Consider the following 26,072-nt stretch of genomic DNA (forward strand, 5'->3'; position numbering starts at 1 on the left):
GTGTAAAGCACAGTGGGGAACATCCCGTCCACCTCAGAGATCGTGTCGGCGATGAAAGAGCCATCACTCCTGCCTGTTTTCGAGGTTATGGACCAGCAAGATTATAATTGCTTTATAATTATAATAATAAAGATTCATATTTTATGCCAAACTAGAAAAAACAGGGAGTCTGTTTTGAGCAGAGCATATTTTCTTTACATATAAATTCATTTATATAAAAATATTTTCTATTAAAACAGTCTGAAAGCTTCAACGTCAATTTTAATATAACTTTATCATTCACACGCCTGGTTTCCAACATAAAACACGATACTGGCAAGAGTTAGTCAGCTGTATCAGTCACACCTGTAGGGAAATCATGGACACATTTAATGCAACACCTTCTGTGCACATTGCAGGTGCGGGAAATGTGAACCAGTGGCGATTCTAAGTTTAAACGTTTAGGGGAGCTCAGCTCTCATTCATGATGCCAGCAGTGCCTTGTAAATAAAATTAATGGAATATGCTGTTTGCAAATATAATCAGCCCTTTTTGCATTTGCACAACTCAGTTCAGTTGGATACACATTACAGTGTCACCTTCAAAAGCAATCTAAGCAGTTGGATGACCTATTGTAATGTCTGAGAATAATTCAGAGTGAATAATCAGACCTAATCCACCTGGTTTAACCTATTTTGGGTTTGAGCTTTTTTTTTTTTTTTTTAGCTTAGGTTTAGATATCAAACCCGAGGCTAACCCTAGAAGAGCAGGTTGCAAAGCCAAAACCGATTACAGTACAGCACAGTGCTTAGTGAAATCATCGTCAATGAATCTGGGTAAAACAAAAGCTACAGCTTTATAATTTTTGGTGAATTTGACTACATGTCCACACTTCCGGTTTATTTTGCTCTTTCTCTGTCTTTATGCCGTCACCCAAAAGTTAAATGTTACAGTGAATAAAAGATATAAACGGATCCATATCAGTTCATAGCATAATTCAAAGTGAGTAAAGCCTGCAGCTGGACATTGATCTGGAGCTGTACTGTAAACAACCACTAACTAACAAACAAAAAAAATAAAGTATATGTGAGCAGACTAGAGAATCATAATGATTTATGCTACATTAGCCAAATTTGTTTATGTTATTTTGTCAAATAAAAACATGCAGATGCTTTATAAGTCACAGTGATTTCCACGTGTTATCAGAACAGTTTGTACTTCTGTTATATTCCAGTTAAAGTGTGTTTTAAATCCACATCACTGATTTGTGTCATTACATTACCTCTTCATTAGGGGTGCACTGATAAATGGGTCTAAACTTATTGAAAAAACCTTCAATTATGTTTAATTTTGCTGACATAAAAGCAGTTAAATTAAAAGTTACTAAAGATACTAAAGTCAGCTTATCATTTGTGGGCTGATGGCTACGTCTTGTGGTGGTTTCCTAAAAGAAAATCAAAAGGAAAAGCTCTTTGGGACCATTGCACGTGACAGTATGAAGCAGGGCAATATCAGAGACTTTAAATGAGAAGGACTTTGGTAATAATCAGGGGAAAATATCTCTTCATTTCCAAATGTCCTGCACAGAATGTTTTGAGTGCAGAGTACAAGAAAACTGAAGGAAAGGAAAGTGAGAAAGATTTATTTTCACTTTCTCACAGGATGAAATATAAAGCACATGTATGTGTTAAAAAGATTAATAATAAATTTTGAAATATATTTAAGCTTTTATCCTTGGAAATGTTGTATTTAAATTAAAATATATTTGCTATTCACATCCTAAATACCAAGCCTGCCATCTGCACAGTTTATTGTTTTTTTTATTTATAAGTTACTGTTTATTTGAAAATGTCAGACCACCTCCCAGCATCACTAATGTGTCCCACATTGTTTCTCTCGAACTGTGTCTTTATATGTTTTATAGAGTAATGTATATATAATGCAGTGAAAAGTATTTTCCCTCTTCTTCTTATTTTGCATATTTCCCACTTTTTTCTCATGTTTCAGATAATCTGATTTTTTTATATTAAACAAACCTGAGTAATTGTCTTTAAATAATCATTTTATTTATCAAGAGGAATAAAGTTATCCAAACCTACCTCTCCCTGTTACCTAATAACTATTTGTGCCACCCCGGGCAGCAAGAACTGCAAACAAGCATTTACAACAACTCACGATGAGGATTTTTTAGTCCACACTTTAAGGTCATGCTAAAGCATCTCAATTGCATTTAAGTCCTGACTGCGGTTAAGAAAACTGACAGAGTTTTCTTAATTTGTGGATAATGACTCTCACCATGGTTTGCTAAAGCCCCAAAGCCTTAGGAACGACTTTATAACCATTTCCAGACTGATAAATGCCAGTTTCTCATTTGTTCTGGAGTTTCTTTGGATTTTGGCACGATGTGCTGCTTTTTGAGATCTTTTATTTTGTTTTACTTTGTCAGACAAGGCCAGGTAGTTTTTTTTAACCCCCTTAACAAATGACATAATCATTTGAAAACTGCATTTTTTTTGTTTTCCTGGGTTATCTTTGTCTAATATTAAAACGTGTTTGATGATCTGAAACACGAAAGTCTGACAAATATGCAAAATAAATAATAATAAATAAATTAAATAAATTAACATAAGAAAGTAAAAAGGAGATAAATACTTTTTCCACAGCAGTGAATATTATAGATACTTTGAAGGATGCAATAATATCCTATATTCTTAGTTATTACTGGATCTATTTGTGAATTAGTTTATTCATTTACCGCTTATGTAGAAATAGCAAGGATTGTTGGGTCAAACCTTATTTAAAAAGTCAGTAATGAACTTTCATGAGTAGTTATTAGTTGTTATATAGTTGTCATATTCCTGCCTTGCGCGTTATTTTGTGAATTACATTTCAATACGTCCTCAGCAATGGGGCACATGCGCACTGGCCGGTGGATCCCTCTCTGACCACGACAGACGATCTTCGGAGTTGTGTGTGTGTAGTGTGTGCGCTCCACTCCCGCTGGCTGCTATGACCTAGCTACCGGACGACACTTTCCGTTTTTCCACGCTGACCCTTCCGCCTCAAACTGCAGTCCCCACACTCAACGTTACGGTCGTTTATGGTCGCATTACCGCCACTTTTTCATCGTAGCTGCTGGCCTCCGGGGCTAGCTGGCTAGCAGAGAGGGGGTGACGGAGTGGAGCCAGCTGGTCGGACTGAGAATCGGCAGCGTTAGCAAACAAGCTAATTAGCGAGAAAGACTCAGCCTGGATTATTGCCTTTAATCAAAAGAGAGCATAGGTCTGCGGCTTCACCCACTGCAGCAAAAATGAAGATAACTGTGGATTTCGAGGAGTGTTTGAAGGACTCCCCAAGGTTCAGGTGAGTGATGACAGCCAGGCTTTTTTATTGTCCCGTCCGCTGCTTTTTAATTTATTTATCTCAGGGGTAAAAGTATACGGCTAGCCGCCTGCTAAACCCTCACGCCAATCAGCAGTAAGTAGCTAGCTGTTCGTCGCCTGCTACTTTTCTATTTTTGTCCCTAAGAGAGCTGGGGCCAGTCTGGGAGGCTGCTGCTGGGACGAGGAAACCAAACAGACACTCGCTGAGAGTCGTGGTGCAGTGGAAAGCTGCTCCAGCGCCTGTTTTTACCCCCAATATAAATTATGTAAACATAGTAAAATACATTAAATATGAACGCAGAGATTAGAGTCTGTCCCAGGATCCTTGACTGGCATGACCCTGCTTAATAGTGTATTTTTTCATGACAGCCAGCTTTGTGTTTACTGTGCGCAGCACTGCATCTGTAATTCACTTTTCTGTTTGATCACACTTATATTTCTAATTAGACCCAATGTCTATTTTCACTGTCCGCTCATTATCTTGCTTTTAAAGTAACCTGACACATTCATGATCGTTTCCATATAAAGACATATTAGTAGCGTAAGCAGTAAGCTTCTTTCCTCCTTCAGTTACGAGCTGATCAGTGAAAAAAAGACAAATCACTGGTGACTTTAAAAATAGTGTTACCGTCCATGTGACGTGTTCTCTGTGTGGTCATTTCTGAAATCACCCCCCCCCCCCCCCCCACACACACACACACACACACTTCTTCTGAAATTTGTGTAAAAATGGCTCTCACCTCCCTCCTCTAACAGTGGCCTTGAACTGTCCAGTGTTTTGAGACAAAAAGCATCTTCCCCTCTTCCTCCCTCTTCCTCCCTGCACAGCCCCTCGCGCTCCCTTGCTGCTGCTGCAACATCCTCTCTCACAAAAACGAGGAACAGATGTTCGAAAGTTGTTGTTGCAGTTGTTGTTTTTCTGAGACTGAGCATTTCCTTTAGGATTGTATTCATAGGGCTGAACAAAGGGGAAATGTCCCAGTCGGTCGTTGTTGCCTGGTTTAAGGCTGTGTGACCACGATTGCTCCCTTTTACTCACTGTTTTAAATTGGACACATTATTACTATTAAAGCGCTCTAACTGGTGTGCTGCTTAGTGTGTCAGCTCATTGGTATTTGAGGTGTTCGAGGTGCTGCATGCTGCCACAGGCTTTGAAGCCCTCACCTCTTTGCGTCATCACACTTACGTTTGCTTTCATTGATTGTGGATAACAGAGCGCTGAGTCACTGCATACAGTTTGAAGTTTTCTATGTCAGCGAGGCAGTTTTTCAAACAAAGAAAGGAAACTGTTCAGTGGGAGTGCAGAGGCTTTGTTTGCGATGTATATCCAGCAGAATCTGAAATACTGAAAGTCACTCATTTGTATACAAGACTTGCCTGACTTTTTTTTATTTATGTTAGTAAATAAGAACAGTCATCATCATGAGCCAGGTCCGAGCATCTTTTAAGGTAATTCATTGCAAGGCTGCAGCAGTATAAAAAGGCTTGGCACTTATTTTTCTTAATTAGAGCTTTGCTTTTCCCGGCACTGAGGCGGTGTGTGATTGACCTTTCTCTGACCTGTAACTTTGCTGCGGCACCTGTTACAGCACCTAAATGACACCATTACCTTGTCCTTGCTTTATTCCAAAAACAAATGCACAAAAGATGTGGAAAGTGGTAATCTGTTGATCAGTTAGATGATGTTTGATGAATATATACTCGTTTGGGGTCACCTTGGGCTTTAAAAAGGTGCTCTTTTTCTGACTTCTGGAGACCAAAGAATCTGTTGATTAATCCTGTAAAACATTAACCTAAAGTCAAAATTAATCATTAGACTTTACAGTAGTTCTCGTTCTGTCTGTTTAAATGTAAATAACTCTGCTTCTCTGCCTGTCCCTATCAAAAGTATAAAAGTTATCACTTTTATTGAGGGAATTCTTGGAGGGGTTTGGATGCAGCAGGCAAAGTACTTGGCCTAGTTTGTGACAAATAAACAACAAGCAGTGAGTTTCTCCTCCAGGACTTCTGAACTTGCCATCGGTTGCACTGAACTTGCCGGTGCCACCGATGTCGGTGCTGTTTGACCAGAGTACATGTAATCTTGCACCACTGAAGGACATCATGGATAGAACCTGTAGGAACGTAACTTAGTGCTTAACTCAATGATTTCACTATAGTACTTTTTCTCGTAGTAGTTTTCTAGCAGGTTTTTTTTCTCCAGTTATTTCTATGTTATGCTGCTTGGTGCTTCTACTGTTCTACATTTTGGATGCCAGCTTTATAATCCACACTAAAACCAAAGCATTGCATTACTATGGATCAAACTATGAAATATAATAAGTCAACAGCTGCAACATTAAAGTCATAATGATTTGGACAAGTGCCATTCTAAATGGTAAACACATTTAGTTTGGGTCAACACCTGGATTTTACTTAGCAAAGTGTAAGAGCTTTACATTGGTCTAGGATACTGTTACTTTTGGTCTAGGTGTGGGATCAGCATCATCATGTACCACCCAAAAATTGAGGTCAGTTGAATAGCTGAATATATCGAGTGACCAGTTTTTTTCTTCCCTGGTGGAAATGGTACATTGACACACTCAGGCATTTGACATAAGCACACCAAATGCTGAAGGTGATCCAATGAAATATTAGAGATTGTGGGGGGTTGTTTTTGGTCAGGGCAGTGTGTTTTGATATTACAGCCTGTGCACTGTTAAGCTGCTTAAGCAGGATTCTAACTTTTACTTAAGTAAAAAGCCAGCATACTTTTTTTCCACTTTGCAAAACAAACAAACAAACAAACAAACAGTTATCAAATATAAAGTTATGTTTAAACTTTCGTGCAGCACCACTTTCAGTTGGACAATTTCTATCCCAATTTTTTTACACTGATTGTATTTCTCATCAAATATTCTGATTTCCTTTCGGCACCTCTATTTTGTTCTTATCCCACTCTGTCCCACCCTGGTTTATAAACTTATGGAAACGCCCATGCATCCAGCTGACAGTGGATCTCCAGAGCTGAGCTGCAGCTCAGACTGGCGGGGCTGGAGGCTGTGGGATGAGAGACTTGCAGTAGAAAAAGCTGAATCATATTGAGGGCCGCCACGGCAACCTGGCCCGTGAGTCAGCTGGTAACATGAGACAGGAATGGTCGGTGTTAGTTGGCTAGCAGCAACTGAACTTTCAGAATGAGAGCAAGAGGACTGTTTTTAAATGTGTCACCAAATGTATGTGATGAGGTAAAATCTATGAGTAGGAAACACCACTGTATGGGCAGATGTGATACAACACATAGAACTCGACAAATGTTGTCGTTACTTTTTGTCTAAAAACTCCAGTTTGTGTTTTATTCTGTTAATCTAATTCACATCCACTTCCCATGATTGTCTGAGCAAGGTAACAATATAGCCCTGTCTCTGTTTGTGCTTTTTTGTGACCTTTGCCCCCCTTTTGGATGAGTCATCAGTTAGCATTTCCTGACTTAAACACTGCTGTAGGTTCATCATTGCTCCATAGTTATTAGAGATTACTGCACCATAGTTTTCCACTTCGACCACCGCAGCTCTGCTGCCGTTTATCCAACCCCCCTCTCGTTGTGTTTGGCCAGGGAAGACGACGACGACGCAGGAGACACAGAGTATGGATAAAAACATGTAATACGCACCAGCGTGAATTAGCTCTCACTTGCTCAACATCTGTTTCCAGTTTGGTGTTTGCTTTCAACTTGGTGCTGGAGAATATGGAGCCCCCAAATGTAGAGAGGGTTGTTTTTAAGTGGTATTTTGGCACACCCCACTTACTTTTTTTTGTTTGTTTTTTTTTCATCCTCATTTTTGTTGGAGAAACTGTCTTTGGTTGTAAACCATGTGTTCGGGCTGCATGAGAGGTTCACTAGTGCAAAAAAGTTATGTATTTTTGGCAGTAAACCCTAGTAGCCTAGTTTTCCACTTGAGAATAGATGTTGGACTCGAGAGCTTCCTGGCTCCTCTTCAAGTATGATAGTTAAAAATTCCCTCCAGAGTGCAGCAGCTTTTCTCTCCACAAGTATAGGAACAGATGTTTTACATATTTTATATGCTGTTCCACTCTGCAATGTCCCCAACAAAAGCAATTATCTGTAGTGTCTTTTTATATGAAATAAGCAATGTGGGGGTAGCTTAAGGACCTCGAAAGTTATGGATACTATAGGCTCCATTTATTAAACTGATCATAACATCTGTAAAACTGAAAGGTTTCCAGTTTTTTTACATAGGACACACAAGAAATTATCCCATCAAGAAAATTATAGTATGATGGAAATGTTTTCAGACTAGTTGTCGGTGAGGTAATTTCTGTAAGTGGCAGAAAAGTTCTCCTTGTTGTTGCGTCCCTTTTAATCATTATTACGCGAGTACGTGCTTCTGATTGGGTGTGTGACCATGCAGTGCGATACATCCTGATTAGCTTCCCATGGGAGTCCACCTGTGGGCTTGTTATCATGCTGGGCTATTTGCAGTTTGATTTAATTAAGCTCTGGTCCATTTCCTTTTAATGGTTATTAAGCCAATTAAAATGAATGAAATGTGAGGACTGAGGCTGCTCTTTATATCACATAAATATCCGTGTAAATACTTTAACTTTCAAGTATACAATTATTTTAACAGAGAGGATGAAGCAGAGAGAAGCTGTTGTTAATTTATCTCTCTAAAAATGCTTTTTCAAAACCTCAGATTTTGTGGATTTTACACATTGCCTTCGGTATATAATTATTAACTCTGGATTTTTTTATGAGGCAGGCTTTTCACTGTCTATAAGTGATTGATCTGTTAAATGAGAGAATATTCTGTAAGTCCTTAAGAAAATACTTTTGTTATAATTATTATTTATAGCTCTCCAAATACATAATATTGTTGAACAATGATTGTTGATGATATCGTTTTCCCCTCGTCTACAGCAAATACAGTTAAACCTGTAACTTTGTGGACATGGGCACAATTTTTGTAGTGTTGCCATCTTTACATCATTAAAGTAGATTTTAATTTAAACAATCAACATATGATTATGCAAAATAGTCAGTTAATATTAGAGAGTTAGTATTGTAATAATTGTTTAGGGGTTCACAGCTAGTTTTATACACAGTCACCTATTTTCAGTGGCTCAAAACTGATTGGATAATTAATTCACGGCTCAGTGAGCTGTTAATGCAAGTAAAGGGGATCTTCACAGGAGGCTTTTAGTATTCTTTAGGCTGAAATCCAAACTAAAAATAAAGTAAATAATTAAGGAGTGGCCACATTAACAATCTATTTCATTCTTTAAAAGAATGAATGCACTGGCCAGCTGTGAGACAACTATTGTGGGTGATCTGTGACTTTCAGAGTTTACATTAAGGTGCAAACCTCTGGGTACACTCGAGATCAACAAGACCAGTTTAGACATTGGCAGAAAACATCTAAAAGAGCCTGAAAAAAATGAAGGTTAATTTGCACCAGAATGATGGAAAGAAAAAAGTATGGAGAAGGAGCCAAAGTAGTGGTCTGTCAAACATCATGAGAGTAATGCTGTGGCATGGGCATGTACGGCTGCTAGTGGAACCAGGTCACTAGTGTTTATTGGAGATGTGACTGCTGATAGAATTAGCAGGATTAACTTTGAAGTGTACAGGTTTATACTCTCTACTCAGATTCAGCCAAATGCTGTAAAAGCTGATTGTACATCACTTCACAGTCATAGGGATAATGTCCATGGTTTCTACACCTCCGGCAGTTGCTGACTGCAACGTTTTTTTTTTTTTATCTAAGTATTAAAAAATAATCATTAGATCAACAATTATGTTAGTTACTGAAAATGTAAATGGGGATTGACTTTAATTCCTAAACATGTGTCATTATTAGTGGTGCAACGGATCAAAAATCTCACGGTTCGGATCAGATCACGGTTTCAAGTCACGGATCGGATCAATTTTTGGATCAGCAAAAATAGAAAAAAAAAAAAGACAAATTCGACTCGCCATTTACTTATTTAAGTATTTTTTGCCTATTAAAAAACATTCAACTGAAGACTCATTCCACGCACTTATATAAAAACAAATTAAGGTGCAATATGGACATTATGGACCATGCTGGGCATCCTCTGCATCCTCTGCACACGGCCATAAACAACCAGAGGAAGTCTGTTCAGTGACAGGTTGCTTCTCCCAAAGTCAAGGACCAGCAGACTTAAAAAGTCCTTTGTCCCACACGCCATTAATCTGTTTAACTCCTTGCTGGAGGGGAGAGGGAGGGGAAACGGGGACAAAGGAGGGGGGAACAAGTAAGCTGTAGTGCCTTTTCACTGTGCAATAGTTTCTGTTAATATCCAACGGTGTAATAGACTCACAATACTTGAAATGTGCCGTTCCCTTGTATTCTTATTCCTATTTATTCTATTTATCCCTTTTGTATACTCTGTATTTATATATGTGTGTATTTCTGCTCACATTCTGCAACTTCTGTCGGTGCTGTGCTACTGGAAACTGAATTTCTCGGAGGAACCCACCCGAGGGATAAATAAAGTTTCATTTAATCTAATGTAATCTATAGGGCAGTGCAGGGCTTTGTATCTACCACTCCGCTGTGATACAACGAGCGGTCCCAGTCACGTGGCTTTCCGTTGCCCTGGAGCTAGACCCATTTGTAGTTTGATCAACAGAAGATGGCTGGGACAGTTCAGCCATAGCTTTAAACTTCTCCTGCTCATACATGCTTGGAACGATCTTGTCACACTGAAGTAGACAAGCAACGGGATATCATAGCGTGGCTCAAGCACGTTCATCACAGTTTAAACCCCTTGTTTTGCACAACGGAATACGGCCTCCCGTCTGCAGCTAAACACCCCGATAGCTTTTGTAATAGCTTTAGCCCGGTCGGATTGGGCAGCAAAGGGCTGCTTAAATGCAGCAAACTCCTCTGCTCCGCCACTTGGATCGCTAGCGCTGGCCATAACTATCGCTTGACAGACCCAACACGCGCACCATACACATACTTTTTTTTTTTTTTTCTCGACTCTTCGGATCACATGCGTACCGAACCGTGGAGTGGGTTCGGATTTCGGATCAACCGTGATCCGTTGCACCACTAGTCATTATCCAAAAAACCTACTGAACTAACTGTGTGTGAGCACATTAATCTGTGGATCACATTAACGCCACCGTCTAGAGTTTCCACTCTTTCTCATCAGTGCGTTTCCTTCCTGCTACTTCCTTGTGACATAGGAAGACCAAATGTGAAGCTGGCCTTGATGTTTAGTCAATCCCACACCAGAATTTCCAAAAGCTAGTAAGCGTTTATCTTTAAATAATGACTTCATCTTGTTGACGATGCCGACACGTGTTTGTGTGTATGTGTCTAATGGTGGGTTTTTACCACTGGAGGACCCCCTTCTGTGACAGCACTGCTCCACTCTCTAACAATTACAGGATCTACGTCACGGGACTGAATCTCACCCTATTCTTCATGTTTCCAACTGTTTGCCTCTACCACCACTGTTATTTCAGTCCAGTGGAATAAACCGTTTTCATGCAAAGTGGTCAGCTTTTCTGCGAGAAGTAATGAAGTAAAAAAAAAAAAAAAGCAGACTGTGTAAAATAATCTTCCTCCTGTATTTTAAGAAGTTCTTGGCAGAAGTAAGACAAGACGAGGGAGGCTGACAGTACGCTAGATATATTTGGAAGACATCAAAGTAAAGATGTAATGCCAGGCTGACACATCTAAATTGGATTAGTAATAGTAATTTAGAAGTAAGCCTGCTTGGGGCTAACTATGAAGTTTGAGCTATTTTATTTGGAAAATAGTATTGTTAACAACTAGGGAAACTTCCCTGTATTCTCTTGAATATGGCTTTAAACGGGTTATTGTCACTGGAGGTAGAGGAGCTCGGTATTTCTGTGTCAACAGTGCATATTAACTTCCTGAAATCAGATAATTGGTGAACCGAGAAGTCGTTTTACTTCTGTATGACCATTACATGATAAATAGTTTTTCCGATATTGTGCAACGGGGGAACAGATTTTCAACCAAACCGGTGCTTCTGCATTACACAATATTCTCCAGTGAGACAGAAATACGTGTAAAGTATATTCTTTGATGTCTCCTTTTGTCTTTGAAGTGTTGAGGTCCGTACCGCAGGCCTGAAGAAGACTCGGTAGCAACATGAATGACAAACCTGTTCGGCCGCCTGACTTCTTTATGTAGAGTAGACACAAGCAGCTGGGCAGATGCCAGCTGCCTCACAGAGCTCCAGGGGTGGAATTATTTGCTTTTTGGAGTGTGGTCACTGAATCGCTGCTAAAGAATTAGGTGTCTCCTTTTCTTTTTATACAGTATTTTACTATCCAGACAAATCATTGACTCTAGTGCTTGTAGACTAGCACAGTAAAAGTCCGGAGCTGCTGTTAGTGTTGTTGGCAGTGTTAGAATCTTAGTCACCCCCTGCTAAAATAACCTTTTTATGTGGATGTTTACTCAAAAGCTTTAAGAGGCAGAATGTCAGGCGACTAACTAGAACTGATTCAAATGACTTGAATTAATTTCCTAAAGTATGGAAGCAAGCTATTGTTTACTGTCTACTGTTGTTAGATTGCTGGCTTACAAAATGGAAGATGGATCGTGTTATAAGATATGTAGAGTAATATAAGAATATTGTAATATTGGCATTTATATTCCAAGCAGGAGGCTTCTGTTTTGATGTACAGTGGTGTGGAGTCCTATCTGACATAAGCTTTTGGATCAGTGCCTTTTTGGGTCAACATAAAGGGAAGCAGGACATAAACATGGCCTCGCTGAAGCTGAAATTGCCTCTGATGTGGTTTACAAAGCAGACTTTTTTTCTCTCCCCGTTTTACTTCTTCATGGCCTGTAGTCTGTCTTATACCACACGTCTCTCCCTATTTAGCTCTGGCTTGATCCTCACACCCACTCCGCACTTAAACCAGGCTTAGTTCCCTAATTTTTATTGTTTCATGTAATAAAAAAGCTAGTGGTCATATGGATATTTCCTGGAATTTATTCTTGGATGCCTTGTCACAGAGGGAGGAAGAGAGTGCTTTTTTAAAGCTTTAATGGTTTGGAATATGGATATGTTTTCTTTAGATCTTGAATGAGCAGCACCAGCTATGGACCAGCAGGGATCTGGTATCTCTATGCATCGTGACCCTTCCAAATAGTTTGCACAGTTTTCTGTTGTTGAATGATACCATAGTTCAGAGAGTTTGCATTTTGTTTTATCTACTGGTTACACTCTGTGAATGCTGTTTTTGCACAAACTACCTCTCTTGTTCTGTTTTTGGAGACCAGAATCCTTTTAGACTAAGAATGTAGATTCTTAGTGATCCAAATTGGTGGGCAAGAACATTTTATATCTCTTTACTAATGATATTCTCCTCTTTTTGTCAAATTTGGCAGGTAAATCTCATTAAACAAATTGATAAATTCAGACAGTTTTCAGGTTATTAAATAAGTTATACGATACCATCAGTGCTTTATTTAAATCAAGAGAAAGAGAATCTCCAATAATCAAATCACTGTTTATAAATGCAAAAGAAGGATTCATGTATTTAGGAGTCAAAATTACTACAGATATAAAAGCAATTGTAAATGTTAACTTGTATATAAGAAGAACTTTGGATAGGGGGATGACGATACCCATCTCTTTAATGGATGTGTCAATATGATAAAAATGACTATTTAATTCTATTGGCAAAATTTCTTTACTTATTTCAGTTGATCCCTTTGCCGTTATTGAAATCATTTTTTAACATGATTCATTCAGTATTTGGAACAATACAAAGCCCAGAAAAAGACTCAGATATCTACCCTATGACAGAGGAGGGCTGCAGTTCCCAAATTTGAAATTGTACTATTGGTCTGCCCAATTACAAACTGTACATTTTACTTTTCAAGGTGTTCCAACTTCCTGAGTAGATATGGAAAAAAACATCAGCAAAGAGTTGGTATAAAGCTCATAAACACCAACCCCCTTTTTTTCTCACCAGTCCATGGTAATGCATCCTAAATGGGACAAATTGTTCAAATATCATCCCTATGACATTTAAAAATGAGGGCTGTGAATAAACACAAGATATGTTGTTATTATTATTATGTAATTATCCTTGTAGTTGTTTGATGTACGATGATTTAAATCTCTCTTCTCGGCTAGTCTTTTACACCCAAAAGTCAGCTGCTTAAGACTCAGGTCGTCATATTTGTGCAGTATCTTCTGTATCAGAATACCAGGAAAAATAAATACAAACACTTAAACAACTTGTATATACTTCTTACTTGCCATGTTTTCATACTTGTGAAAGACAGCGTGAGATTTTTGTTTTCTTTTTGCTTTTGCTTTTTTGTATTATCCATATCAAGTGCTGAAGAAGAATGTCAGTGTGTCACCTGCTCAGATGCTAATTTAACAGTTTTAAGTCAACAATCAGGATAAAACGTAAAATGCTTGAAACCAGACTGAGCAGACATGGTCTCAAGCAACAAAGCATTTTACCAAAATACGTAAGAGAGAAACAAGTCAATATAGAAAGAGCTATAATAAACAGGATTTAAGAAGAATGACAGATAAAAGTAAGCCATATAGATATCTTAACTTTGTCTGATCAAATGGATCAGAATAATAAATCCAGTGTAGTTAACTTTGTGCATATGTGGCATTTCTCATGACTGTCATATCTACTTGCTCTTTGTACACTTAATCCAGAGTGAAGGCCGTACACTGCCACCTTTAGTTTATCAGGTTCCAGATGATTGATAGGACAGCATATACCATGTGTGGATATGTATATGAATGTATATTGTTTTTAAGAAAAAGAAGAAAACAACTATCTACAAAGCACATTTCAAATGGATTTCTTTCTCCTGTAAATGTATTCAGACTCCCCTGCAACAAGTATACTTTCAGTCTCATTTGCTAGAACCAGCTGTTCAGCTTGGCTCACTCCAGGAGTGGAAACAGAGTTGTCAGCAGTCAGTATATCCAAACCAGCTGAAAATGCTGCCTTTCATGTTACTGCTTTTCAACTTCTGCTGCTTCAGTTCATTAGTGTTGCCCTTTTGAAGTCATGCTCCAATATTTCTTGGTTTAAGGGCTGGTTCTGAATTTTACTTGATTTTTCAATATTTCTGTTGTTGATTTGTTTGATAAGCACATAATCTTATTGAGCCATCTAACCTCTCCCCAGCTTCGGGCCATGAACTTCTGTTCTGACGTTCACCTATAAACATTGTTTTTGATACACTTTAAAACCAGTTGGTTCTCTGAGAGATTTCAAAGTAGCCCCACGATGATGATCCCACCACTGTGCTTCATAATTAGGATGATGTTTTGTTTTTGTTGTTGGCCTTTTTCCCCCAGATGACCTGTTTTGACATTTTTTTCCCTGTTTCCTGCTGATTTATGATGTAAAGCAGTGTGAAATTTGACTGTCATACCACTCATCACAATTCATGAAACTAACCTGGTGACAACTCTATTGAAAGGAGTCTTATGAGGCTGTGATAAAACCGTGGTTCACACTGTCCTGACTTTGTACAGAAAAGAGGGCTTTGTCACTTAGTGGATTTTGTATCACTTTGTTTATGTAGAGCAGCACTTGTACAACCCACACTTAGAGTTTGCTCATTAATTTAAATGCCTGCATTCAGGTATCTTTTAGAGAGAGTTTTCTTTGTCTATTTTGGTGACTTTAGTCTAGTAGGGACCACATTTTATGACTCTTCAGTGTCGAGCTTGGTGTTTCCAAAGCTTTGTGGCTCTTCTTTCCTCTGCTTTCTCCTCTTTTGCTCATTATCCAGTTTCAGCCTGGATATGCTCCAAGTTCAGAGCTATGAGGCAATAGCCCAAATGTTCGTTTTGCCAAAGCCCCTCCTTTTCTTATCCTGTCAGCACTTTTGCAAGTTTAGCTTGCAGGCTCAGCTTTTCAGATTAGAAGGAAATGGTCTTCTTCTTGCGGTTACTTGGAAAGCATGACAGTGACTGACTGACTGACAATTAAAACAATTGTTTCTAGGTCTGTTCCTGAGATTGTATCTGAGTTTTCCAGTCTTCTTTCATTTCAGTGATGTTTATTATAGTTCATACTTGTGACCTGGATACTAAATGTTGTTGTTTGCCCCTGGGCAGAGAAATCAAGTGACTTTTATCAAGCAAGAACTGGCCTGACAAGATGTTAGATAACACATAATCAGATAGTAATTTGACTGACTTGACAAACACAGTCTGTTATTGGGTAATTTTATTGTAATAATTCAATTCACTTTTTTGTAAAGTGTACAACTAAAGCTTTCCTTAAACATGTTTTAACTAACTCTTCCTTCCCTCTGTTTTTAGTGTTGGCAAATGTTTGTACTCCTTACGTTTGTACTAACTACATCACCAAGCAAAAGTCAAATCCTCCTGAAGTCGGACGCTCGACACGGTCGGCAGAGCAGTGGTGATTCTGTGTGAATCACTGGAGAAATGTCCTTTGCCCGTGGCAGCAGAGAAAGACAAACGGGGCTTGTAGCATGTTCTTTTGACCACGGTTAATATCTGTGTGAGAGAGGCACAGTCATCTATTGCCTTTGACCCTGTTTCTGCCCTGTTGGACTACTTAAGACCTCAGTTCACAGACTTTACTTGGACTGCTATTTAAGACTCATAAAAAGAAGCACTTTGCTGTCTTCCTCCTATACTTATTATGAAGCACAGAAGACAAAAAAAGATCTATTCAGCTAATGTAATTTTATGTTAACATGTATTAATCAAAGTACATGAGATTACTTGTGCAATAAAGTACATGTTGCAAAGCAAAGGACTTCTCTATGTGGCAGGTTCTTCAAGCATTTAGCTGAATAAGGCATATATCAGTTTCTGAAAGCTCAGCAGTTTGATTTTGGCATTCCCACAGTTGAACTTACTGAGTGATGGATTTGCTGTTCATGCATGATATTCAGATTAGCCTTACCACCAGGTTTATCCTATGCGCCTTGTAGCATAGCCAGCAACTCAAGCTAATTCTAGTTTATAGTTTTAACGATTGTGACTGCTGCATCTGTGCATCCTGCATTAAAAAACAACAACAACAACAAAATCCCTTTCACATACAGAAGAAAGACGAGGACATGTAAATAACAATAAAATTAAGTCATACAGTTGCACTTCACAGTATCTGCTGTTCAGTATGCGCATACATCCAAGCCTCTCCTGTTGAGGGATCCCCGGCACTGACCAGATGTCCACGACTTAGTTTGATGCCATATGGGAGAACAAACAGCTACAGGGGGTTTGGAGAAAGCCGTCCGCTGCTACTGCAGGGTGACGTTCTTAATCCCTCTGCTTTACACTGACACATGGCACTCATGCACTGCACTGCATGATGTTGGACACATTTTTTCCTGCAGTAGAATAAATTGTATTTGAAATGTAAAACTGTTGTTCTTATCTTCAGTGAGTTTATGCTAAGGGCGATTGGCTGATAGGCCTGAATTGGAGAGAATCGCCGTGATAAGAAACAGATACTGTTGTATTAGTAGATGTAAACAGTTTTAATGCTGCTATTGTCTTAAGAATAAACTTGCCTCAGTGTTGATTACTGCTGCTAAATGGTTATAAATGTGAAGCATGCATTATCTAAAGGCCACATCTGAGCTGCACTGCATAACTAATGATACATGACTTAACAGCAGCGCATTCATTAAGTTTTCATAATGTGCCACCACTAGCACCATCATTTCAGAGCTTTTCTCCTATTTTAAATGTGTTTTTCTAGGATATGTGGGCTTATATCGTTGCAGTGCACTCCTTAAATTGGTGTTTTAATGCTAAAGGCGCTGTTGTGTTGTATGTTTTAGATGCACCTTAAAGACCTTGTTGCTTTTCTGCAGATACATCTGTGTCTAATAAATCCATATATCATTATCAAGTGTTGGCATTTGCCATGTTATTTCTTATTATTTCTTTACTCCAGATTAAGCATAAATAAATGCAGTTTTAGAAAAAATTAATCCACAGATCCTTTGCTGGGATGATGTATTTGTTATTCTTCTCCCTCTGTTGTGGTATCCTGAAGCTCGTAGGCTGTCGATCTTGTGGAGAGGCGAGCTGTGTCTCTGTCACATTTTAGAGGGCAGGACGCCAGACCTGACTTCAGGCCCAAAATGGCAGCTCTCAGTTTGTCTGCTTCTAGACGTCTGTCTGTGTGTCTCACGTGCTCGAACGGGAGGATATTGTCATTTACTGCAGCTGCCGCTTTCAGAAACTATAATTGTGGAATACGGGAATGTTGGGGGAACCGAACTGCTATAATTAAATTAAGTTCTTCTTCTCTGTCTGAAAATGATCAAGATGTTGAATAAAAGACAAATATTTGACCCAGTTTCAGTTGCATACGTGACAAAGATGAAGCTGTGTGGCTATAAATTATGTTGCTTATATTGGCATGCAGTATATTGCTTCCTTTTTACTTATGATCAACATAAGTGCCATAATGCGGAACAGAACTGCTCTGTAGACACAGGAGGGTTATAAGGAGAACTGTGATAATGGGATGAAGATGAAGGGTATGCATGCTTTCCAGCAGAATGCCTCTGAGTACACCTTCTTTCTCTGTTTCACAGTTCATGCATCCGAATGTCAATGAAGTATTGAGTCATGGTTGCGCTTCACTTCAAACCTTTGCATTTTCTGTCCTCACAGAGCCACCATAGAGGAAGTGGAGGGGGATGTGTGCGAGTTGGAATCCAAGCTTGACAAAGTGAGTACCGCCCATGAAAAAACATTGTTTAATTGTTCGTTTTCTCCACCGTGTGAGCCAGCAGCAACATAAGCCATCCTGTAACAGGTCAGGTTTGTCCTCGGACTTGTCCTCGCTGTATTCCTTGGCATTTCGAGCAAGACTGAATGAAAGCAGACGAGTAAACGCACTCGTTACCCTTCCAGCAATGTGATGGTTTACTTGGACCAGATTAAATATCTATCTATATGCCAAGTCTTTTATTGTAACTGTGGCATTTTGTTGATCAAAATCATACGTTTGTAAAATCATGAAAAGGGATGTGTGCCTATTATTAGGGATTTGAAAAATGGATTTCATGGAGGGGCCAAATGAATTCATGATAAAAGACGAGGTTAATGTTTTAAGAAGAGTTTCCAGTTTTTGTAATAGGTCTGGATGAAGTAATGCAAAGTAGTATACAAACAAAATCAGGGTTATTCACACACTCACACTGATGCATGCATCGCCTGTTGATTGGTAGACGACCCACTCTACTGCCTGGCTCAGCATTTACTCACCATTCAGCATATTTATTCTTTTATCAAAGCTTTTTATTGTTTTGCTTATTTTTAATAGGAAATACTCATGCGTAGGATGGTATTTACAATCGTATTTAGTGGTACAGACTTGGGTTGGACGACTGGACGAATATATCGACTATCAATGATAGGCTGAGCCCATCGGCCATCATTTTTACAAGGGGCAATTTAATTATTCGTCCATGAGTAAGTTTGCTAATAAAGATGGAGCTAATAGAACCAGTCAACAGAAAGGGGGAAAAAAAAAAAAAAAGCTCCATCAAATGCTTGTTGATGGAGCTGCAGAAGCTGGTGATAGCCTAGCATACTCAGCCGGATGGTGGCCACGTGCATGCTCATGCAAGTTAGCTGTGTTTGAGTAGTTTGCTCGCACTATAGGTCTGCACAGGCGGGACACTGCTTTGGTTACATCCTTGAATTGACCTCTTTCATCCCAAATTGGCGACTTTATATATATATATATATTTATGTGCTGTCAGTGTTAACACGTTAACATAAAATTTTTACATGCCGCCCAACCCTAGTACAGACTGTTAAGCACTTGATGAAATCCATATTAAAGCTACAGAATTGTTTCACACTTGATTACTTATTAAAATTAAAAAATAATTGGCTCAATAACTTTCTGTGTGCAGAGATATTTCGGGAGTGTTATTTATAGTCCTGAGTCCTGAAGAGTGCCTTTGGTACTTTTCCCAGCTTTCGTGCAGATTTCTTTTCCCCCCCCAACAATCAATTCATGCCTTTTGGGTTTTTTCCTGTGTAACTGACATTAATCCAACCAAACAGAGTCATGTTTATCAACGGTTGTACCGTCTTGATGCCACAGAGCCCACAGAATTGTTCTCTTGCTTAGAGTGAGACCGTAGAAGAATCCAGTTCTTTATTCCTCAACTTAGTCTTACAGCGTTACTCTTACACCCTCCTCCTCACTCCACCTCCGTGACTCAGCCTCACTTCCCCTCTTGCTGTGGAGAGGAAGGATCTGCCAGAGAGTGGGTGTGTTTGCGTGAGTATGGCTGTGATAGTGTGTGTGTGTGTCTGAGTGTGTATGTGTTGACTTGGGTGAAGTGAAGTTGTCTTCAGATACCAGAGTTCAGCTTTTCCTTCAAGCTTGCTTACCTGTGTGACCATAACGTGCACAGCCATGTTGGATCAGAAGTAAATCAACAGAGACAGTGTACACATTACATCTGCTCTCATACATCCTGTTTCCAAACAATGGAGTAGAAACCTTTCACATACTGGTGTCTTCTGAATGGTGTCACTGTGGTTCTGTTTCTGTGAAACTGTTGCTTCCCTCATCAGTGTTAAGTCTCTTTTTATGTTCTGGAAATGAACCAAGAGAACAATGAAAAAGCATGTCTACCTGAAGCATTCCTGAAGTGCTACAAGAAATTATTTACAGAGCAACAACAGAAAGCGAATACATCTCTAGATCTATGGGTGTTTTTTAAACCAGAGTGAGACCACCTCCTCCAAAGGGTCTCGGTGTGCGGTTACCTCGTTTACATCTGCGCAAATGAACATCTGCACAATGGATTTAAACAGACTAAACACCACAAGTGTGAAAACACCCTAACAACATGCAGCAGGGCTGAGGCAGCTGTAGTGTAATCATATTTAAAGATAAGTATTTTGTTCAAATGGAAAGGAAATGACACGTGTGCATGCTGGAAATGTGTGTAAATGTGTGTGAGAGTAAGGTGTTGACCCACTTGTCTTGTGCTTCTAATGTTTTGTAGCACTTTCACTTTTTTCCACTTTGAGCCTGTCTTTTTCTTTTGTATCCTCACTGCTGAGACGGTTATATGATTGGGGGAAAAGAGCATTTTTTTAACCTCCTAGGACCTGGCGTCCACATATGTGGACGTCACATTTTGGGTTATTTAGGCCAAAATACTCAATTTTGCTCTACAAGAGCCTGATATCCACTTACGAGGACATTATACTGCTACTGTTCTATCAAAATTTTAAACGAATATCCTCATTTGTGGCTCTCATTTTTCTTAGAAACAAAAATCAGGTAAAAAAAAAATCTGGTAATTCTTTGTTTTTACATTCATCGTGTCCCAATCAGCCCAAATATCAAAGAGAAATTAAAAATGCTGCTGTGAAAGAGTTCGGGTCTTAGGAGGTTAAATATTAAGCGAAATGCTTCATTTTGAGTGACAGCATTGCTTATTCTCTTTCCGACTCAAACTTCACTCATAATTAGTCGTGAAGCAGGGTCAGTCTGCGTTTGATCAGCTTTTAGGTGTTCATTAACATTTAGTAATTGTTGAAGGAAGCTGCTTAAAATTGGCATTTTCTTAGCGTGTCATGTAGCTGCTTTGGCTGTAGATGCACATTCAGCCTCTGTGTCATCAGCTGTGTGGGAGTAGATGGAGAGTGGCCAGAATTTGTTGGGAGTTTACATAACCTGGAATTATCTTTGCCCTCAATGAGTCAGAAGGGAAAGAAGTGGCTGTTGTTAATTACCAATAAACTGAGTAAGCACTGAGTATCTTATATTTTAGTCCTTTTCTCTGCGTTTCCAGTTTCCACAAAAAATCCCAAATCTATTTTCAGCAGCAGAACTCCACTGTTATTAATAAGAGACAATGCCCTGAAGAAATCTCTAGCACTGTTTCTAGTTTATGTTCACTGAAGTGTTTCTATTGTTAATGCATTTCTTCATTTCTCCGTTACCCCCTCGAACACTGACGTCTGCCTCTTTCCTTTCTAGTTGGTGAAATTGTGTATCGGGATGATTGATGCTGGAAAAGCCTACAACGCAGCTAACAAACAGTTTGTTAATGGGATCCGGGAGCTTGCACAGCAGTCCACCAAAGATGAGGTCATTGAGGTAAACAAAAATATAATTTTGCTCCATCTTATCTGCACAAAATGCTTTGAAGTATTTTTTTGCTTCTTCTCCAGCTTGTGTTGTGACAGTCCTCCTGTAATATCCAGTAAAACTTTGAAAACTCTACATCTCAGTAAAATAAACATCACAGATGGTGTAAAAGCATTACTGACTTCATGAGAGTCCCCAGATGTGAAGAAGCCTTTAGCTCTTTGTTTGATCACTCTAAATGGGTTTCACTCTGCATCCATGGTGAGATTTATCCAAGTTTGAAAACTGAGGGCTAGCAGAACCTCGCACTGTCCGCTGGGTCTCGCAGAGGTCAGATGTTTTGTTTTGTTCTCTCTTATAAATTTTGCATGCCGAGGCAAGCACTTCCTGGCTGCCTTTGTGTATTTTGTTCACCGCCTCTCCCTTTAGGTTTGAAGCTGAGCCACTGCGTGTATCTGAAAAGTGTAACTTAGCCAAAAGAATTCTTTCCCAAAGTGCTATTGTTGCTTCAAAAACACCAGGGTTTCCTTTCTCTCATACCTGAGGAGCATTTGTCCCTGCAGCTGTGGCTTAGCAGGCATTTTGAACCACTGGTTTTAATTATATTTGACCTTGTGCTGTTTTGTGTTTTATTCTTGCTTTGTCTCTTTGCCTGCCTTCATGGCTGTCCTCTTCCTTCTCTTCACAGTCCAGTCTCACAAAGTTTGCCGAGAGTCTGCAGGAGATGATCAACTATCACACGGTACGCTGACCAAAACCGGATGCATGTTTTTTTCCCCCCAAGTGACTATAAAATCCAGATCGTTTTTTAAAAAAAAATCCTTGTGCTGAGAAAGAGAAGCAGAAAATGTCCAGTGAACATGTTTTAAAAGCTTAGCACAGAACTGAACTATGGTGGCTGAATGTGAAGAAAGTGGCTATAATAAGCATCTTCCTGGGGGAAGATTTCATATTGCTGTAAAATATGTGAAGCAGGGTGTTGCTAAAAACACACAGGAAACAATGCCTATTGTAAACAGTGGTTTTAAAAAAAGCTCCTTGGGTCAGCTGCAATAAATTCCTTTTTTATTCATTGTCAGCCATCATTAGTCACAAACGCTTTGGGATTTCTTGTCTTTTGTTACAAAATAAAAATAATTCCTGGAGTAAAACGGTCCATGATGTCATAAGCAGATCTGGTTGTGGGTGTGGGTTGAAATCCATCTGTTGGAATAAATCATCCATAACTGGTGTAAAGTGTTTGTGTGTTTAGTTCATCCCGCAGACAGGTGAAGAGCTTTAGTATAATGTTGACCATAACAGGTGTGTTGCATGCTAGATCATTTAAAATAAACCAACATGATGCCTTTTCCCCACTCTTCAAGGAGCCCAGTAGGAGAGATCTAATTATGTGATTATTCCTTTCCTTCTTAAACTCCCTACTTGTCAGTCTCTGGTCGGCATTAAGGTGGCGCTTGAAACTTTCCTCTGTTGGGCTTCTCATTAGGACTTGAGCTAGAGCCTCTTTCTCTACAGTGAATTTAGAGAGTCCCCTTGTCAGGAATTATCTCCACTACCTCTGCCTAACATGTCCTGATTGAGCCTCCAGGCGTTAGCGTTGCACTGTGATCGTTACTGCTAGTTGAAATACAAAATTTACAGTTGAATAGAAGTAACATGGTTACATACTGTAGTTTCTAAAGGCTTTAAATTTTAGGTGAGGCAACATAATGTAGATGTTGTCACCTCAGTGAGATGTTTGTTGCCTTTCAGGTTTGGTTAAACTGGCTTCTGCACAGTTTTAGTTCTATGTTTAGGTCAGACTGCAATTCCAGGATATTTAGTAGTACTAGTTAGTAGAGATATTAACTTAGCTGCCTTGTTCCCTAACAGCCTGAGACTGTTACTCATTGGTGGAGACTGCGGTCACATCAGCTGATTGTCAGATAGGATTTTGCTGCTCAGCGATCTTTCAGCACGTGATCTCCTCACAGTGCTCAATCTGTTTGTCAGTGAAGGCCTCTCCACATCACACTGCTCATATTGTCTGTTTTTGACTACAGATATGCGCCGAAGCCTTATTTAATGCATTCGTCTGGCTTTTTTTTCCTTTTGCTTGGTTCAGCTCATTTTTAAGGAAGGATGCAGGTTAATGAGGGTATGACTCATGAGCGAGAGTAAACGAATCACGTCATTTCTCGTGTTTGTGTCTTTATGAGGGGAGTTTACAAAGTCAGCGCGTTTGAGTAAATTTAGCTGCTTAATTGCACCCTGTGATGTTAACAAACGTCCTCCTAAGCAGATGCTGACAACTAACTTAGAAATCACACGGGGGCTTAGAAAGAGAATAAAATTGTCAGGTTTTTGTTTCTTAAGTTCCTCGACATGTTTAGAGAGAAACCTTTTCTTCAAATGGGAAGGAGCAGTCACTCAGTCTTTCTGTCTGTTTTTGTTTCACAGATATTATTCGATCAGGCCCAGAGATCAATCAAGACGCAGCTTCAAACCTTTGTCAAAGAGTGAGTATTAATTAACCACAGTAAAAACTGGTTAACTTACCTTTCACAGCTTCAAACACAAAATATTCAGGAGTAAATACACTACAGGATGATGCGGACAGCATTGTCATTAAATTGCATAAGAGAATATTTTTATTTCTATGTAGGCTTCATAACATCCTCCTCAGTTCTCCTAATTTAGCTCAGAGATTTGGGCAGCTTGTATAATTACAGGAAGGAGTTGCTTCTCTGGTTTATTTCATTATAAGGATTAGCAGTTTTTGCCTCTGGCACATCAGGACTAAACACCCACATCAGCAGCACTTATACTTTACTCAGTATCTTGTGGTGCTCAAATGTGACTTAATCTCACTCAGGAAAATGGCTGCAAATGATAAGTGTGGGGCATGTGGTTAACAAGAAGCAGGTCAAGGAGTTTGCCTTTGTTTTAAATTGACATGTTCCTGTTGCCTGACCATTCTCGTGCTCATTCATATTCAGAGATTCCTGTAACTATGGACCTTTCCCTTTAAACTTTAACGTCTTAGATTATTGAAGTCCCACTCTTCGTGGAAACTCATTAAAGTTTGTCCTAAATTAGGGTAAGAATTCAGTCTTTCAGTGCAAGCTTTCGTCTTTCACATGTTTATAGTCTAAAATGGGACATTAGCTGTCGTGTCTCTTGAGTTCTGACACTAAATGTTGAGCTCCTTTGGCTTTATGCTCGTACAGTTCAGCCCTACTCGGCCACCAAAGTTTGTGGTTGTTGTAAAACGCATCACGATTAGTATAAACGATCATATATGATTGCTCAAACTGCTGAAAAGCCCACATCCTTTTTATAAGATTAATTGGACACAATTGAAAGTGGCTTTGTCATAAGGCTATAAGTTATTGTCCGTCCGTGCAGGCTATAACCTCACATTCACTTCTATGGTCACTTTAGATTCACCAGTTTACCCAAAGCTTTGCATCACTTTGGACTGTGGGAGGAAGCCGGAGTACCCTGAGAGACGCACAAAAACCCAGGATCTGCTGTCATGTTTATACTAATAAACCTCTCTTCCTTTGAAGTGACCTGCGTAAGTTCAAAGAAGCCAAGAAGCAATTTGACAAAGTGAGCGAGGAAAAGGAGACGGCGCTGATCAAGAATGCCCAAGCTCCCCGTAACAAGCAGCACGAGGTGGAGGAGGCCACCAACATCCTCACTGCCACGCGCAAGTGCTTCCGGCACATTGTCCTCGACTACGTCTTACAGGTACAGCCCGCTGGATGTTGAATGACAGCAAGGGATGCACTGACATGTGGCCTACTGTGCATTTTAAATAGCAGTAACAGGGTTTTATGCTTACACGTAGGATGATCTAAAAAAAGAAATGCGGTGCTATTTCAGGGAGATTTTGACTTGAAACTGAGGCAGTTTTCAGTCAGACTATATTTATATATAGCAACAGATTGCTGACATTCAGCTTTTAAGTATGGATCTCAAAAAAGCTGAGGTGCACGCTGTCATGTTCAGAATTTGGATGAGAACTTATTATTCAGCATTTAATTAAAAAATGCTATTTTTGCACAGGAATGCTGCGTTTGATTCTGTTTTATCCAAAGTGAACAAAAAAAGTACTCAGAAAGAGGTTTAATAACCTGGTTAGTCGGAAAAGTTTCTTCAGTTTCCAAAATCAGTTTTTGAATTAATGTTGTTCGTCTCCTTTTGCTCGTTTTCTTTCTCATTTTCTCTGTCAAAGCCACTTAGATATTTTCTGCTGTAACCTTACTCAGTGCTTTTGTGCCATTGAATGCATCAGCTCTGCTCTCAGCCACAGCAGTGCTGATGAATGCTTTGTGGTTTCTGATAAGGCAGCTGGCGGCCCTGTTATTGAATCTCCCTCCCAAAAGAACAGACAATGCTGTATGGGCACCCTTCACTCCTTGAGCAAATGAGATGGTGAATTGAAACCAAACTGGAGGTTTTAATATAGGTTTGGCAGTCTGCTCCAGTGGCCCACTCTATAATCACCATCTCATAAAAAAAAGAGTCCTGGCTGTGAGAAACGAGTGTGGTTTTTATCTCGCTTTTTAGTGTGCTTATAG

At 39.4% G+C, this 26,072-nt stretch overlaps 1 protein-coding gene across 1 annotated transcript in view; it reads left to right on the forward strand.

The window, feature by feature from the left end:
• Positions 1-2,913: 2,913 nt before the first annotated feature.
• The window catches only part of LOC146653201 (arf-GAP with coiled-coil, ANK repeat and PH domain-containing protein 2-like), a 50,589-nt gene continuing 27,430 nt past the window's right edge, over positions 2,914-26,072 (forward strand). Inside the window, exons 1-6 of the mRNA XM_085383383.1 lie at positions 2,914-3,342; positions 18,048-18,105; positions 21,394-21,513; positions 22,193-22,246; positions 23,944-24,002; positions 25,056-25,239. Of these exons, the coding sequence (XP_085239509.1) occupies positions 3,290-3,342; positions 18,048-18,105; positions 21,394-21,513; positions 22,193-22,246; positions 23,944-24,002; positions 25,056-25,239 (528 nt within the window). The 5' untranslated portion in view covers positions 2,914-3,289. The remainder of the gene's footprint in view (positions 3,343-18,047; positions 18,106-21,393; positions 21,514-22,192; positions 22,247-23,943; positions 24,003-25,055; positions 25,240-26,072) is intronic.

This window comes from Rhamphochromis longiceps, linkage group LG15 (assembly GCF_057381845.1).
Source record: "Rhamphochromis longiceps isolate RC_006_pf linkage group LG15, R_longiceps_female_GT1.1, whole genome shotgun sequence".
Lineage (NCBI taxonomy): Eukaryota > Metazoa > Chordata > Actinopteri > Cichliformes > Cichlidae > Rhamphochromis > Rhamphochromis longiceps.